This window comes from Rhinolophus sinicus, linkage group LG15 (genome assembly GCF_036562045.2).
Source record: "Rhinolophus sinicus isolate RSC01 linkage group LG15, ASM3656204v1, whole genome shotgun sequence".
Taxonomy (NCBI): Eukaryota; Metazoa; Chordata; class Mammalia; order Chiroptera; family Rhinolophidae; genus Rhinolophus; species Rhinolophus sinicus.
The window spans coordinates 48,376,479-48,391,065 of record NC_133764.1 but is presented as its reverse complement, the minus strand read 5'-3'; the positions used below and the strand labels follow the sequence as shown (position 1 = coordinate 48,391,065).

The 14,587-nt window shown below is 51.1% G+C and overlaps 3 protein-coding genes and 1 non-coding gene across 9 annotated transcripts in view; 3 read left to right on the top strand and 1 right to left on the bottom strand.

The window, feature by feature from the left end:
• The window catches only part of STAT5B (signal transducer and activator of transcription 5B), a 60,769-nt gene extending 57,967 nt beyond the window's left edge, over positions 1-2,802 (top strand). For all 3 annotated transcript variants that reach the window (XM_074320725.1, XM_074320726.1, XM_074320724.1), the window contains exon 19: positions 155-2,802. In XM_074320725.1, the coding sequence (XP_074176826.1) occupies positions 155-281 (127 nt within the window). In that variant the 3' untranslated portion in view covers positions 282-2,802. The remainder of the gene's footprint in view (positions 1-154) is intronic.
• A 314-nt stretch (positions 2,803-3,116) lies between these two features.
• LOC141569118 (U6 spliceosomal RNA) lies at positions 3,117-3,223 on the bottom strand. Its single transcript, XR_012492510.1, has one exon. It is a non-coding gene; the product is annotated as a U6 spliceosomal RNA (small nuclear RNA).
• A 3,847-nt stretch (positions 3,224-7,070) lies between these two features.
• GHDC (GH3 domain containing) lies at positions 7,071-11,453 on the top strand. 3 transcript variants are annotated; one of them, XM_019747700.2, is made up of 10 exons: positions 7,071-7,200; positions 7,395-7,478; positions 7,675-7,970; positions 8,269-8,384; positions 8,532-9,033; positions 9,400-9,592; positions 9,708-9,779; positions 9,856-9,989; positions 10,354-10,439; positions 10,690-11,453. In XM_019747700.2, exons 3-10 carry the CDS (start codon positions 7,688-7,690, stop codon positions 10,906-10,908), a joined length of 1,605 nt encoding a protein of 534 aa, XP_019603259.2. In that variant the 5' UTR covers positions 7,071-7,200; positions 7,395-7,478; positions 7,675-7,687; the 3' UTR covers positions 10,909-11,453. The 3 variants fall into 3 exon arrangements, with proteins under 3 accessions (XP_019603259.2, XP_074176824.1, XP_019603260.2); XM_074320723.1 differs by having other exon boundaries at positions 11,024-11,183; XM_019747701.2 differs by lacking the exon at positions 7,071-7,200 and having other exon boundaries at positions 7,340-7,478.
• A 1,642-nt stretch (positions 11,454-13,095) lies between these two features.
• On the top strand, positions 13,096-14,542 carry HCRT (hypocretin neuropeptide precursor). 2 transcript variants are annotated; one of them, XM_019747556.2, is made up of 2 exons: positions 13,096-13,231; positions 14,071-14,542. In XM_019747556.2, the coding sequence occupies exons 1-2, from the start codon at positions 13,211-13,213 to the stop codon at positions 14,443-14,445; spliced, it is 396 nt and encodes a 131-aa protein (XP_019603115.1). In that variant the 5' UTR covers positions 13,096-13,210; the 3' UTR covers positions 14,446-14,542. The 2 variants fall into 2 exon arrangements, with proteins under 2 accessions (XP_019603115.1, XP_019603116.1); XM_019747557.2 differs by lacking the exon at positions 13,096-13,231 and adding an exon at positions 13,600-13,749.
• The last annotated feature ends 45 nt before the right edge of the window (positions 14,543-14,587 follow it).

Here is a 14,587-nt window from a genome sequence, read left to right as displayed (position 1 = left end):
AGTTGTTCTTCTCCCTGGAAGCCTAGACTGAGGGTGCAGGCAGTCTTGGGCTGCTTACCTGGTGGGGTGCAGGGCTTGGGGTGGTCTCTGCTGCTCGTCATTGGCCTCTGACAACCTTTCCCTCCCATGTCATCTCTTCTCTTGCCTTCCCAAGCCCTGACCCCGTCCTTGACACCGATGGGGACTTTGACCTGGACGACACAATGGACGTGGCTCGCCGTGTGGAGGAACTCTTAGGCCGACCTATGGACACTCAGTGGATCCCTCATGCGCAGTCGTGACCTCCCATCTCATCTGTGGCTTCTTCATCCTCACCAGAGAAGTTACTCTTGTGGATGTTTTAATTCCATGAATCACTTCTCTTTGGAAACAATACTCATAATGTGAAGTGTTAATACTAGTCGTGACTTTAGTGTTTCTATGCATGGTGGTACCAGTGAAGGAAGAGAGAGAGTGTGTGTGTATGTGTGTGTGTGTGTGTGTGTGTGTGTGTGTGTGTTGTGATGTTTCTCCCCCTTGTTGTCCAGAGTTTAGCTACAGCATTGAGGCTGCAAACAGGCTGTGGTTGTTTTAACCTTGTACAAAAAGGCAGTTCCATGAACCCTGGAATGTGCCCATGTGTCTTGAGGGTGGCTGAACCTTGGCATGTGGCTGTTCAAGTAAGAGCAGGACAAAGGGAGGAGAAAGCACCTCCTCTCGGGTGAGTCTTTGTCACTGTGTCTGCCAAACAATTGTTATATAACCATGATTGTCTCTGCTTCTGAAATGTAAAAACTGCCTTTTAACAAAGAAAGCCAGTCCTCTCTCCGCTCTCCCCAGTCCCGTTTTCCTGGGTAGGGATGGAGGAAAGGGCAATATACAAGGATTGTTGGGGCCAGTGGAGTCCGGGGTTTTCAGATGGGCAGTGGCTTTTTCAATGTGCTTAACCCATCTTAATGTTCTCTCCGTCCCTTCTCCCCTCCCTTTCTGTTTCCCTCTCTCCTTCTCTCACTCTGTGGAACTGCCACCCAGTTCCTCTGTGTGTACACATGTACAGCGATAAACTAGAGGAAAGAAGAGAGGGTCGTATAACCGAACCTTACAGTGTCGATGTCCTCTGTGTTGCAGCCAGAGTGGAATGCCCATCCCTGACTCTCAGGCACTGAGAATGGTGCCTTGTCACCCATGGAAGCTGCGCTTGTCCTGTCTGCCCATCCTTCCTCTGTGCCAGGGGAGGCATGAGAGTGAGACTTTCCGAAGGCTTATGGACATGGCTTTTTGCAAATGTTGAATGGTGTTTTTGTTTCTAAATTAGGACTTTGTTTTCCCCTTTCCACCCTAATTAGACATCAGAACTCTTCCTGTGTGAGGTACCTGTGCCATTCATACCCAGGTCACCTCATTGTCCTTCCCTGTTCACATATGATGTCTTGGGGAGTGGATGGCAGGAGTGTGGACTGAACCCAGGGCCAGAGTGGTCAGTGGGTGTTGTTGCCCACCTGGTGTGGGGTGCTGGGGGTTGGGCATTGGTAATTTGGGAAAATGCAGTCAGTGGGTTTGCTGGAAGTTTGGTTGGCTGGAAGCTGCAAAAACAAAACAAAAGCCTCAGCATAATTCTTTTCACAGTTTCTTCCGTAGCTATACGCCAGGAGGAAGGAATGGGCTATGGCAGGCAGGTGGGAAAAGCGGGGAGCAGGTATAGCTTTTGGGTTAAGCCTACAAGGTCACCCCAGGCCCCTCTCTCTAAAATAAGGACATGACCACGCCCAGGAGAGAATGGCTCTAAAAACCTTATTTTTATACATGTCAGTAAATAGATATTTTTTTTACAAAAATAACTTCTGAACTTATCAGTATTTTGATGTTAAAGGAGAATATTCCTCTATAGTAAATTATTTATTGGAAGATGACTTTTTAAAAGCTGCTGTTTGCCCTGGCTTGGTTTCATACACTGATTTATTTTTCTATGCCAGGCAGTAGAGTCTCTGCCTCTGAGGAGCAGACTGAGCCCTCCATGGATACTGATATCAGAGGCTACTAAGCCCCTTACATGCCGCTCAAGATTCGATTAAAATTCCACCTCATGGAATTTTAGGGAGTTTTGGGGAAAGGTGAAAAGGAAGCCTGACTGCTCTCGGACCCAGTCTTAAAGAGCCCTCACCAGCCCTGACAGGCTTCACCAACACCTGCCTCTAAGTGACGACCTGGTTGTCCCAGGAGCCCTGATGGGAGGGAGGGGAAGGGATTGCCACACTTGTAGATCGGTAGTGGACCCAGCCCTAGGGCATGCTGAGGGCAGAGCTCTCACTTTACATTTGGCATTGGGGTTGGGGGGGTGGGTGCCGAGTGTGGAGGTCCCATGCTTGTACAGTTGCTGAGCTGTCCTCAGTTTTCCTGAGGCTGTACCTATAGGTGGGAGAGATTTTTGACTGAAAGGTGTGCTCATTATCTGCATTATACTTTCTCTCTTCTCCCTATTCCTGCAAACCGGAAGAAGAGGCAATGGGAAGTCTTGACCGCCTCAGCCTCTTGGTCGCTCCCAGACACACACACAGAAATCATCAAAGTGTTCCAACTCTATGTGTGCCATGTGCAGGGTTTTGTAGGGGACGGGGGGAGACAAAGTGAATATAACTTAAAATGGAAGTATACTTTTTATAATTTTTCTTTTTAAAACTTTGTGAAATTATTTCAGATACATATTTTAGTGTGGAGGCAGAGTAGTATATTATAGCCACCAGAAAAAGTATTGTGTACAATTTTACTTGGGCAATCACAAAACTGTGTATTTTATGTTACAATAAAGGTTTCTCTGAAGGGACAGTATTGAGTCCTGTTTTTGTTTTTTTCCTATCAGGTGGCAAGGGAGTGGGTTTGATAGGGAAGAGTTTGAAATCATCAGTGTGACTCTGAAAAAGGGAACTAGTTAGGAGTTGGCTGCCTCAGAGAGCCAGTCTTCAGCTTTGATGGCAGATTGGGGGCATTTCTTACCTTCCTGCTCATATGATGTTTTGAAAATTAGAATGATAGTCTTTATCTCCTAGCCTGCTGTCTCTACACTCTTCCTGTTAGGAAGCTCATTTTTAATTTTTTTTAAAATTCAGCACATTTTTAATTTTTTCTATTTTTTATTTTTTCAAAATATGGAACGCTTCACAAATTTGCATGTCATTCTTGCACAGGGGCCATGCTAATCTTCTCTGTATCGTTCCAATTTTAGTATATGTGCTGCCAAAGCGAGCACTAAAACTCTGCACATTTAGAGTGCCTGCCCTGAGCCAGGCATTGTGTAGGGGATGAGAAATTGTTTCTGCCCTCAAGAGGATTGCAGTCAGGGAAAGGCAACTAACACAACCAGTTATGATAGGATATTGGTTCATGCTGCTATTAATAAAGGTACCCCAAGAACATAGAGGAAGAGCACCAAACAGCTTGAGCTGGTTCTTAAGGAACAAATAGGTGTTAAGAAAGGAAAAGGCATTCAGCTTTTGAAGTGGGCACATCACTCAGAAGTGTGCCATCATCCCCACCCCCAGCACCAGAGGCCAGAGCCATTGGCTCAGACATTTTGCCTCGCAGGGGAGAGGCAGTCTGTAGAACAGAGAGCTTTGAATATCTCCTCAAAGGAACTGACTGCATTTGCAAAAGAAGTTCAAGCTTAAGGCTGCTCTCAAAAACAGTGGCGGTGATAGTGAAAGGCAGTCGGCAGGAGAAAAAGAGCTTCATTGGAAATATAAGCTAACCTGGCTAGTTTGCTAGAGAGAAATAGGGAAAAAACAGCTGGCAGGAGCTCTCTTAGGGTCAGAACAAATCCGAAACACTTATCTTGAAACTATGCCTTCAAAGAAGCCTGAATTTGATTGGATCAGTTTGTGGAGCAATTTATTCCCCAAGGCATTGTTGAAAAGAAAAAGCAATCATCCAATAATTAATTTAACATCTGGATGTGGTCAGGCAAAGAGACAAAGAGAGACTTGTGAAAAATCACTGTCATGCTAGGGTGACTGTGGGTATACTCAAGTCTGCATCCCCATGAAGAACAATAACAGACTTCACACTGTGGAGTGGGTGGTGGGGAATAGATAACTCACTAAAATAATCCAGCCACTCACTAAAAAAAGTAAATAACAATAACAAGCCTTGGAAATATATGGAAATAAAACAGTACTCTCCAAAATAACCAATGGGTCAAAGAAGAAACCAAAAGGAAACTTAGAAAATACTTTGAGATTAATGAAAATGAATAGACAACATAAAACTTATGTGATGCAGCTAAAGCAGTACTTAGAGAAAAATTCATAGCTGTAAAAACATTAAAAAGAAATCTCAAATCAACAACCCAACCTTCCAACTTAAGACAAAAATAAAAAATCTAAACCTAAAGTAAGCAGAAGGAAAGAATAAATAGAGCAGAAATGAAATAGTGAATAAAAACGTAAAGAAAATCAGAAACCAAAAACTAGGGTTTTTTTTTTAAAGATCAACAACAGTGACAACTTTTCACTAGATTAACCGATAAAAAAGAGAAACAAAAGAGGAGACATTACTATAGACCATACATAAATAAAAGGATTGTAAAGGAGTACTATGAACAAATGTATGCCTATACATTAGATAACTTAGATGAAATAGACAAATTCGTAGAAAAACAAACTACTGAAATTGACTCATGAAGAAATAGACCATCTGAATAGATTTATAACAAGAGATTGAATTAGCAACCAAAAACTACCTACAAAGAAGAGCCCAGGCCCAAATGGCCTCACCATTGAATTCCACCAAACATTTAAAGAATACCAATTTTTTTAAACTTATTTTTCAACATCAAAGAAGTACATTTGATAGTAGAGGACACACCTGTCCTTATGAGTTTAGCATTTTCATGGAGAAAATTGTACCTATATCATCTGAAAGTTCAGAATGTTTTTACATAGATAAGTAGGCCCATTAATGTGTTTACTGCTTTGGAATATACTGCTCTTAACAAGCATGTGCCATTTGGCTACAAGCCATCTGTTCCTGAAGGTTATATATATCAAGCCCCCATCTGCTTTCAGATGTAGAAATCCACTATCTTGCTGCCACCCAAGATGGCTTCTGTCTGTAAGCTCCTTTAATAAACTTTAATTCTGGAGTTGTCAGCCTCTTTCTTCAGTCTCTTGGCCCTGTCCTCCTTTGGCGGTCTGTTCTAGTACATGTCGGAAAATTTTCCCAACACAGAGGACACTCAAAATGAAAAAACCCACAGAATGGGAGAAAATATTTGCAAATCATATCCAAGAACTCTTACAACTTAAAAGAGACAACACAATTAAAAAATGGGTAAAGGATCTGAAAAGACATTTCACCAAAGAAGATATACACATGACCACTAAACACATAAAAAGATGCTAGACATCTTTAGTCATTAGGGATATGGAAGTTAAAATCGACTCAAGTCACTTTACACCCCACTAGGATGGCTAAATCAAAAGTCCAGACAATAACAAGTGTTGTCAAGGGTGTACTGCTGGTGGGGATGTTAAATGGTGCAACCACTTTGGAAACTAGTTTAGCAGTTCCTTAAACAGTTAAACAGAGTTACTGTACAACCCAGTCCTTCCAACTCATAGGTAGCTACACAAGAAAAATTAAAATACATGTCCACAGAAAAAAGGTGTACATAAATGTTCACAACAGCATTATACATAATAGCCAAAGAGTGGAAACAACGCAAATGTCCATCAACTGATGAGTGGAGAAACATAGGTGGTGTTGTTTACACACCACATTTGGATGGTGTTACATCCAATGGAATATAATTTGGCAATAAAAAGGAATGAACTACTGATACACAGTACCACATAGAAGAACCTTGAAAATATTATGCTAAGTGAAAGAAGCCAGACACAAAAGACCATGTGTTATATGATTCCATTTATGTGAAATGTCCAGAATGGTCAAATCTACAGAGATAGAAAGTAGATTTGTGGTTGCTTAAGGCTGGGGCCGGGGAGGCTGGGAGGGGAATGGAGGGTGTAGCTAAAGGATATGGGGTTACTTTCGAGGTGATGAAAATGTTACAAAATTGATTGTTGGTGTTGCACATACCGGAATATACTAGAAACCATTGAATTGTACACTTTAAAAGGGTGATTTGTGTGATGTGTGAATTATATCTAATAAAGTGGTTATTTTTAAAAAGCAAGTGCAAGAGCTCAGCAAGAAATAAAAAGGAGTGAAAGTGGGGTAGGGTGGCCTAATTGTGAGAGCAGGCCTACGCAAAGGAGCTCAGCTGTGAAAAGAAAGGAGCAGGCTGCAAGACTTAGAGGCAGGTGAGGGGTTAAAGGGAGCGGGTTAATGTCTGACAGCCTGGGTCCAGAGCACAGGTGGAGGGAGGGCTTAACCACGGACAGCAGAGGAACCTCATTCTAGAGCACAGCTTCTCAAACTTTACAGCAGGAAAGTACAGCAGGAGCCTAAGTTCGGTGGGCGCTTTGCTCCCAGTTGCAAAACTACTTAGTGTCATAAAGATAAGTTTGTTTTTCCTTGGGATGAAGCCAATAAGCTAATAAAGATGGTGACCCCCATTAGCAGGTAAAGTTAGGACGAACGACGTGTGACAAACGGTGCCATCAGGTTCTCTCACTTGAGGGCTAGTTATCATATATCTTGAGAACATGTGTGTAATGGGTTCTATCTGCTTGACTGTAAAATGGAGTGAGATTCTTTTCTGTCTTTGCAATCCCTTAGCGGGTTGCCTGTGTGTGCAGCGCATTCTGGTTTAATGTTTACTCAATAACAAACGTGTTTTCTCTACTACCTTTGTGGAGAAGATTTCTGGGTTGGGAGAAAATGTTGGTTTTTAACAGTTCTCAAGCTTGAATCTGCTCCAGGATGGAGTGTGCCCCACTCCCAACTGAAGCTGCTCCCTGGTGCTCTTTTCCACTCTCAGCCTTCTCTTCCTTCACCTGCACAAGGTTGAGAGCCACGCTACTCTGGCCCTAGCTTCCCAAGTCTGCCAGCTTGGGCCAGCACCTAGCACATCCCCTTTAGGCAGCCTGCTCCTTTAAGAGCACCCCCCCATCCCAGCTCCTCCCTCAGGCTCAGTGGCCGGATTTCCCTGTTCTGAGGCCCGGCTCTTTAAAGCCATGGCTCCATCTTTCTGGCCTTCCGTGTACTGAGACCGGAGTGCTGAGGGGGCCCTGGGTGCTGGGAGTAGGCACAAGAGGGCTGTGACAGGTGCACATGGGACATGAACCTCTGCCCAGGGCTCAGGAGGGACACAGAGCTGGGACAGGATGGATCCTGGGACGTAGCTGAGCCACTCAGGAGTGGGCAAGACCTGTCATTTGTTAAGCAGCCGCTGTATGCCAGGCACCGTGCCGAGCCGTTTTTGCACCTTCTGATGGGGGTATTATATTCCCATTTGACAGATCAGGGGATGGAGCTCAGAGCAGAGAGCTGAATTACCTGGGGCCATACACGTAGCAAGTGGCAGAGTCAGGGTCCGAACTCAGGTCAGTGTGACTCCAAAGCCTGGTATTCTCTCCTCTGCCTCACCTGCCTGACAGGGGTCCTGGCTTCTTCCTAAACTTTCTCTGTCCTTGGTTCTCCTGTGTGTGGTAGAGTGGGGGCGGGGGTGTAAGAAATGGGTTATCCTTTGCCCACCCTCCCACCCCCCGTACCAGCACTCTGGGTCCTTCCTCCTCCCAGGAGCTGCCTGGAGATGCTGCTGCTGCTGTTCCTGCTGCTGCTGCTGCTGTTCCTGCTGTTCCTGCTGCTGCCGCCACTGGCCGTGCTCCAGCAACAGCAGTCCCAGGGTCCCAGGCTGTCCTGGCTTGCTGGCCTCCAGCACCGTGTGGCCTGGGGGCTTCTGTGCTGGGCAGCTGCCTGGCAGCAGTGGAGACTGGAGCAGAGAACGCTGCATGTGGGCCAGAGCCAGCAGCAGGCCCTGCGGTGGTGTCTGAAGAGAGCCCAGGGTCCCCGCTGTCCCCTCAGGGGGAGCACAGGTGTGTTTTCCAGGTCTGAGGAGGTGGCCCAGAGAGAAAGAAACCCACAGGACAGTCAAATCCCGGAACCTGAAAACCTCCCTTCCCCACTTCTGCTGGCAATGCAGAGAGGCCTGACCCAGAGACCCTCCCCAGGCTCCGGATTATTCAAGATGAATTTTCCCATCCTGGGCCCTGATAGTCCCCTTGCCCCAGGCCTACTTTGGGTCCCTTCCTGAAGGGTCTCGCCAGCCTTGCCTGAAATTCTTGGGAAACTCTGTGGCTTCATGAAGAGTTTATGATGTCTTTGGGGCTACAGATATGAGCGCCTTCCGGAATCATCTCCCTCTGACCAAGGCCAGCCAGGCCCAGAAGGAAGAAAGTGAGGGGCAGCTCTCTACCTCAAACCAGCCCCGTGGGGAGGCCTCTGTGCAGGTAAACTGAGAAGGCTGGAGCCCAGCCCCACCAGACACCCCTACTTGCAGCCAAACCCTTCCATCAGGGTGGGCAAAGAACCCCTAAACTGGGGACTCAGGGTCTGGCTCAGGTCGGAGGCCAACAACCTCTCATGTCTCTCTCCAGGCCACCTTGCTGGGTCTGGCAGCCCTAACCAAGGCCTACCCGGAAGTGCAGGCTCCGGGAGGCAGGGCCTGTGTGACGCCTACGTCCCCCTGGCCCCACCGCCTCCCCTGGCCTTGGCATGCCCTCGGCCAGGTTAGCCCCCCTGGATCAAAGGACCCCGATGCCCTGCTACTGGGAGCACTGACGTCCCCAGGGCTGCGGGCACTGGAAGCTGGGACAGCAGCTGAACTCCTGGATGTCTTCTCGGGCCTGGAGGCTCATGGCGAAGAGCTGGCTGAGGCAATAGCTGCTGGGAACCCAGGAGTACCTCTCCCCAGACGGGCAGCTGAGCTGCAGGAGGCCCTAGAGCAGGGACCCCGAGGACTGGCCCTTCGGCTCTGGCCAAAGCTGCAGGTGGTGGTGACTCTGGATGCAGGAGGCCAGGCCGAAGCTGTGGCTGCCCTGGGGGCCTTGTGGTGCCAAGGGCTAGACTTCTTCTCTCCAGCTTATGCTGCCTCTGGAGGTCAGCAGGACTCAAGGGGGGTGAGCTGGGCGCAGGGTCACACCGCCAGCTGCCATGTAGAGAGCCGTACGTTATCATCTCGTGTAACCCTCCCCAACACCAGCAGCTCCATTTTACAAGTGATGACACTGAGGTTCATAGAAGTTGCACAAATTCACACACAGCACCAGGCTGTCACCTCCAGAACCACTGCCGCTTCCCAGTCAGGACCCTAGAGGCAGTGGGCTGAGCCTGGGGAAGTCACGAAGGAGGGGGTGGAAGGGCAGCAGTGGGATCAGATGCTCAGAGGACTGTGGCCCGGGGTGCAGGGGGAGGGCCTAGCAGAAAACAACGGCACCACCAGAAGAGGCTGCTTGTTCCCCGCAGGGGCGATGGGCCTGAACCTGTCGCCAGAGCAGCCCCGTGGGCTGTATGTCCTGCCCCCTGATGTTCCCTTGATTGAGCTGCTCCCAGTCAAGGAAGGACCCCAGGAAGAGGCTGCCACCACCGTCCTGCTGGCTGAGGCCCAGAAGGGCAAGGAGTACGAGCTGGTGCTGACTGACCATGCCAGCCTTACCAGGTGATCACCTGCCCACCCACCAGCCACCTCAGGCCCTCTGGGACCCTGTTGAGGGCCAGGAGCATGAGCTAATGGGTCCTTGGACCTGACCTTACCCTCACTCCCACCCCGTCAGATGCTGCCTGGGTGACGTGGTACGGGTGATTGGTGCCTACAATCAGTGTCCAGTTGTCAGGTTCGTTGGCAGGTAGGTGACTTCGAAGGGAGCTGAGGGGCTGTCCTTGTGCCCTGGGCTCCTCTGCCTTCCCCTCCCTTCTCTCCAGGCTGGGCCAGACCCTGAGTGTTCGAGGAGAAGATATTGGTGAGGATATGTTCTCCGAGGCCCTGGGCCGGGCGGTGGGGCAGTGGCCAGGGGCCAAGCTGTTGGACCATGGCTGTGTGGAGAGCAGCATTCTGGGTAAGCTTCTCCATCAGTTCCTGCCCCCTGTTCTGGGGTTGGCTGCCCCCCAGCGCATACCCATCCTGCTGGGAGACCTCTAGGAAGGAGGTTAGACCCAGCCTCCTTTGCTGCTCCTAACAAAAGTCCTCCCCCGTGTTTAACTCCAATCCCTCCTGCTTCAGTCGCTCCCATTTCCTTTCCTGACCTGTTTCATATTTAGGACTAAGTTCTGGGTTTCATTAACCCTCTCCCCACCAAGAAACCCCCTTTTTCCCTGTGAACCCCAGAGTGGGGAAGAATGGGGGACGGGGAGGGGGTAGCAGGCTTTGGCTTTGGAAGTTGCCCTGTTCACAGGACAGCATGTGTGTGGGTTTGTCTGCAGATTCCTCTGGGGGCTCTGCTCCCCACTATGAGGTATTTGTGGCACTGAGGGGGCTGAGGAACCTGTCAGAGGAACATCGAGACAAGGTAAATGAGGCAGAGACAGGATCTGACTGAATGTCCCCTTCACTCTGCATGTCCCCAAGTGCTATAGGCACAGACAATGATGGGGAGGAGTGGGCAGGCAGGACTGCTTTCCTATGGCTCCGGGAAGGGGGGGTGAATCCCGCAGACACACGCATGCCAGTGGAACTCCTACCACGCATATGCTGGGCACAGTGTGCGCACCTCATCTACACGCCACACACCAGACTCATTCAGGCCATTCTGTCCTCAGCTTGACCACTGCCTTCAGGAAGTGTCTCCCTGCTACAAGTCCCTGAGGTTCCGGGGCAGTGTGGGCCCTGCCAGAGTCCACCTGGTGGGGCAGGGGGCCTTCGGAGCGCTCCGGGAAGCCCTGGCTGCCTGTGCCTCCTCCCCCTTCCCTCCTGAGATGCCCCGGGTCCTCAGGCACAGGAACCTGGCCCAGCTCCTGCAGAGGAGGGTGGTGTCCTGAGTTGAGGCCCACCCACTGCCCCATCCACCCCCAGAGGCTGCCCCACTCTTTCCTCTGGGTCCTCTCTGGATGGGGAACCCTTGGCCAGGGTCTTTGACTCTGTGTCACCTGACAGTTGCCCATCAGAGCTGCTGGGCCGTAGGAAGGTCTGACCTAGTCGGCCAATTCTGAGGAGGTGACTTCAGGGGGACAGCCGATGCCAGCCGTGCCCTGCCTGGAGCCCCCTCTGCCCACTCTGGAGGACACTGCTAGAGAGTTCCCATACCTGCTGATGGCTCCTGTGCCTCTCAGCCCAGTGCTCTGGGCAGGCTGGAAATGTTGGGAGTTCATGTTCCCAGGAGCAACCTTCAGTCAGCGAGGAGCCGGAGTTGTGAATGCTGACCTCAGCTTCATTATCTCAGTGCGACAATTCAGACGTGTATTCTGCACCAGTTGGCCACAGTGGTAACCCTCTCATTTACACAGTTCTTACTGGCTTGCCTCCCACCCTTACTCCATTATGTGTTTTCTAGGATCACCTCCCAAATAAACCTCTTACACCCAGATTCTTGACTCGGGGTCTGCTTTTGGGAAAATTGTAGTGGTCCCTTTTGCTCTGCTCCTGCCACAGCCTGCCCTTCCACCTTCAGCTCTGGACACCAGGGCTTTCTCCCTACTCTCCACTGGGGTAGGCCCTAAGCGTGTGTGTGTGTGTGTGTGCGTGTGTACTCGGGAGCCCTCGGGGACCACTGCCACAGCCTAGATCAACCCAAAAGGCACAAAGCTCCCTCCTCATTCCTCTCCCCATTCCAAGCTTAACCTAAATGTGGAGGGGCTGCTCCCCAAAAGACCTGGCATTGGCTCAGCACAGGTCCATTTCCTGGCCCAGCACCCACAAATCACTTCCATGGGCAGAGGCTGTACCGCAAATTGTAAAGCATCACAGTAGAAAGCAACTGCAGACACCATGTGTGTCAACTGCCCATCTTACCAGTGGGGACACTGAGGCTTGGTGAGGTTGTGAGGCTTGCCCAAGGCCAAGCTCCTCCTAAGTAGCATGGCACCTGTTCCTAAGTCTCTGATTCTGCCTCTGAATTACATCTGGATTCCACGCCCACATCCAGGTTCCTGCTCCCACTCACCCGACCCCTACATCAGCCCATGACTCCTCTCTGCTGAAATCCTGCATGTCTCCCCAGCACCTACCTTTGACTCACTGTGGACCTCATTTGCCGGTCCAGCCACCTCTCTCTCTGTGACCACGAGGACCACCCTCTGCTATCCCACTGTCACCTCCAGGTCTTTGCTCAAATTGTCCCTTCTGCAGAATGCCTTCTCCCCCAAAATTACCTGGTAGAAATCCCCTTTTCATGAAAAGCCTGTTCAGAGTCTTTTCTCCCACTGAGCTGGCAATGGTGGGTCACACCCCCACCTGGACTTTGGAGCACCTTGAAAACTGGGCATGTCGCTCCCGCATCCAGTGCCGGGCCTGGCACAGAGCAGGTGCTCAATAGACAGTGCCATGAATAAGACAGACTCCAGCCATCGTGGCTCACTCACTGCTGATGGCAGGATGGGACCCCATCCCTCCCCTCCAGGAAGGAAGCTGGGAGATCAAAGTAAAACACCAGGTTTGGCTGCTTTCTTCCTATTGCCCAGGTTTGGTTTTCAAGGTTTTCCATCTTGGAGGTTGGTGGAAGGAGCAAAAGGAAGAAAAGAGCTGGAGGAAGGGAGAACCAGCTCAGAAGCCTTTTTCCATGGCGGAGGAAGGCCCTGGAGCCTGACAGACCCAGGGGGAATGATGAGGCGTGGTGGGGAGAGGCCTGCTGTCTGGGTGCCCTCCCCCCACCACATACACCTTGTGGAGAGTGGGTTTCATGACCACCTCCTCGCCTGCCCCTAATTAGCAGCTGTGCCCCCTACATTGTTCCAGGCCAGCGCCCCAGGCAAGGCCTCTTTTGTGCTCCCAGATTCCTGGGTGCATGTTGGCTCATTAGTGCCCGGAGACCGCCCCATCTCCAGGGAGCAGGCAGACAGACAAGGGGGAGTTCAGGGGGACAGTGATCCAAATCCGGCCTCTGAGTGCCTTGGCGGCCATTCCTTGGGTCCAGCCTGGAGACGGCCCCCCTACACGAAGCTAATCTTAGACTTGCCTTTGTCTGGCCCCAGAGTGGACGCAAGTGCCCGTTTCTCCCCCACCACCTCAGAGCACTATAAACCCCAAGCCCCTGGTAGCAGGTCACAGTCGATGGCCTCAAAGTTCCTGGCTATTGGACCACTGGAGACAACTTTCCCGGCTACCCCACTCTGAGGTCCAGACACCATGAACCCTCCTTCCACAAAGGTAAAGACCCAGGGACAGAGGGGACATATCATACTAGGGGGCAATGAGAATGCTTGATCAGGGGTGGAAGAAACGCTGATCTCCTCTCTTGGTCTTCTCCTATGTGGGCTCTGAGGCAGGCTGGAGGCTGGGTGGACTGTTGGCTGAGAACCTGCCTTGGCCAACATTCAGTTGTGCCCTCTTCTCCTAAGAGCTCATGTTTATTGAGCTCTTACTATGTTTCAGCTGCTGTGTTTGCACCTGCCATCTCATTTCATCCTCCCAGCAGCCCTGCATAGTAGGAATTATTTAATACCCAGGTCACAAGTGAGGAAGCTATGCCACCTGAGAGGGTAGGAAACTGGGCCAAAGCCACAGAGTCCGGTGTCCCCTGCAAGGGAGTAGGCAGACAACACTTGGATCCTGCCAGTTCTTAATTTGCACGGGTTTGCCGCTGGGGGTAAGGGGAGCGGGAAGAAATAGGGCCTCTGTTTCCCTGAGTGTACAAACTTCAGACACACCTGTTTTCAGATGGCGTGGTAAGCACTTTAATGGGGGTACAATAGAGACTAATCCCTCCAGAGGACAGAGGGATTCATTCTGCTCAGGGGATCTCAAAGGGCTTCCTGGAGGAGATGCTGTGCTGGGATTTGAAGGATGAGCAGGTAAAGGAGCCAGATGAGCTCTTTTCCAACAGAGCCCTTCACACAGCATGGCGCAGAGGCAGGAAAACGAAGGGACAGCGAGGGAGGGGAGCAGGCCAAGAGGAGAAGCGCAACCAGCCGGGCAAGGCCTGGGTGTGGGGGCTGGATGTCCGCACAGTGGTAAGACCCCCCAGCGCCGGATCTCCACCTCCCTAGGTCTCCTGGGCCGCCATGACGCTTCTGCTGCTGCTGCTGCTGCTGCCGCCCGCTCTGCTGTCTCCTGGGGTGGCCGCGCAGCCCCTTCCCGACTGCTGCCGCCAGAAGACGTGCTCCTGCCGACTCTACCAGCTGCTGCACGGCGCTGGCAATCACGCAGCTGGCATCCTTACGCTGGGCAAGCGGCGACCAGGTCCTCCCGGCCTCCAGGGCCGGCTGCAGCGCCTCCTGCAGGCCAGCGGTAACCACGCGGCCGGCATCCTGACCATGGGCCGCCGCGCAGGCGCAGAGTCTGCGCCGCGCCCCTGCTCCGGGCGCCGTTGTCCCTCTACTACTCCGTCATCTGTCGCGCCTGGGGGACGGTCCGGGGTCTGAGCCCTGGCTTGGGCTCTATCCTGGCCCTGCACTCTCTCCTCTGCCCGCCAGGTGTCAGCCCCCAAACAAAAAGTGCAATAAAGACGAGACTCCGTTAGTGTGGCTGGTCTCTGTTCCTGCGTGGTCGCCTCTCTCCCTCCAG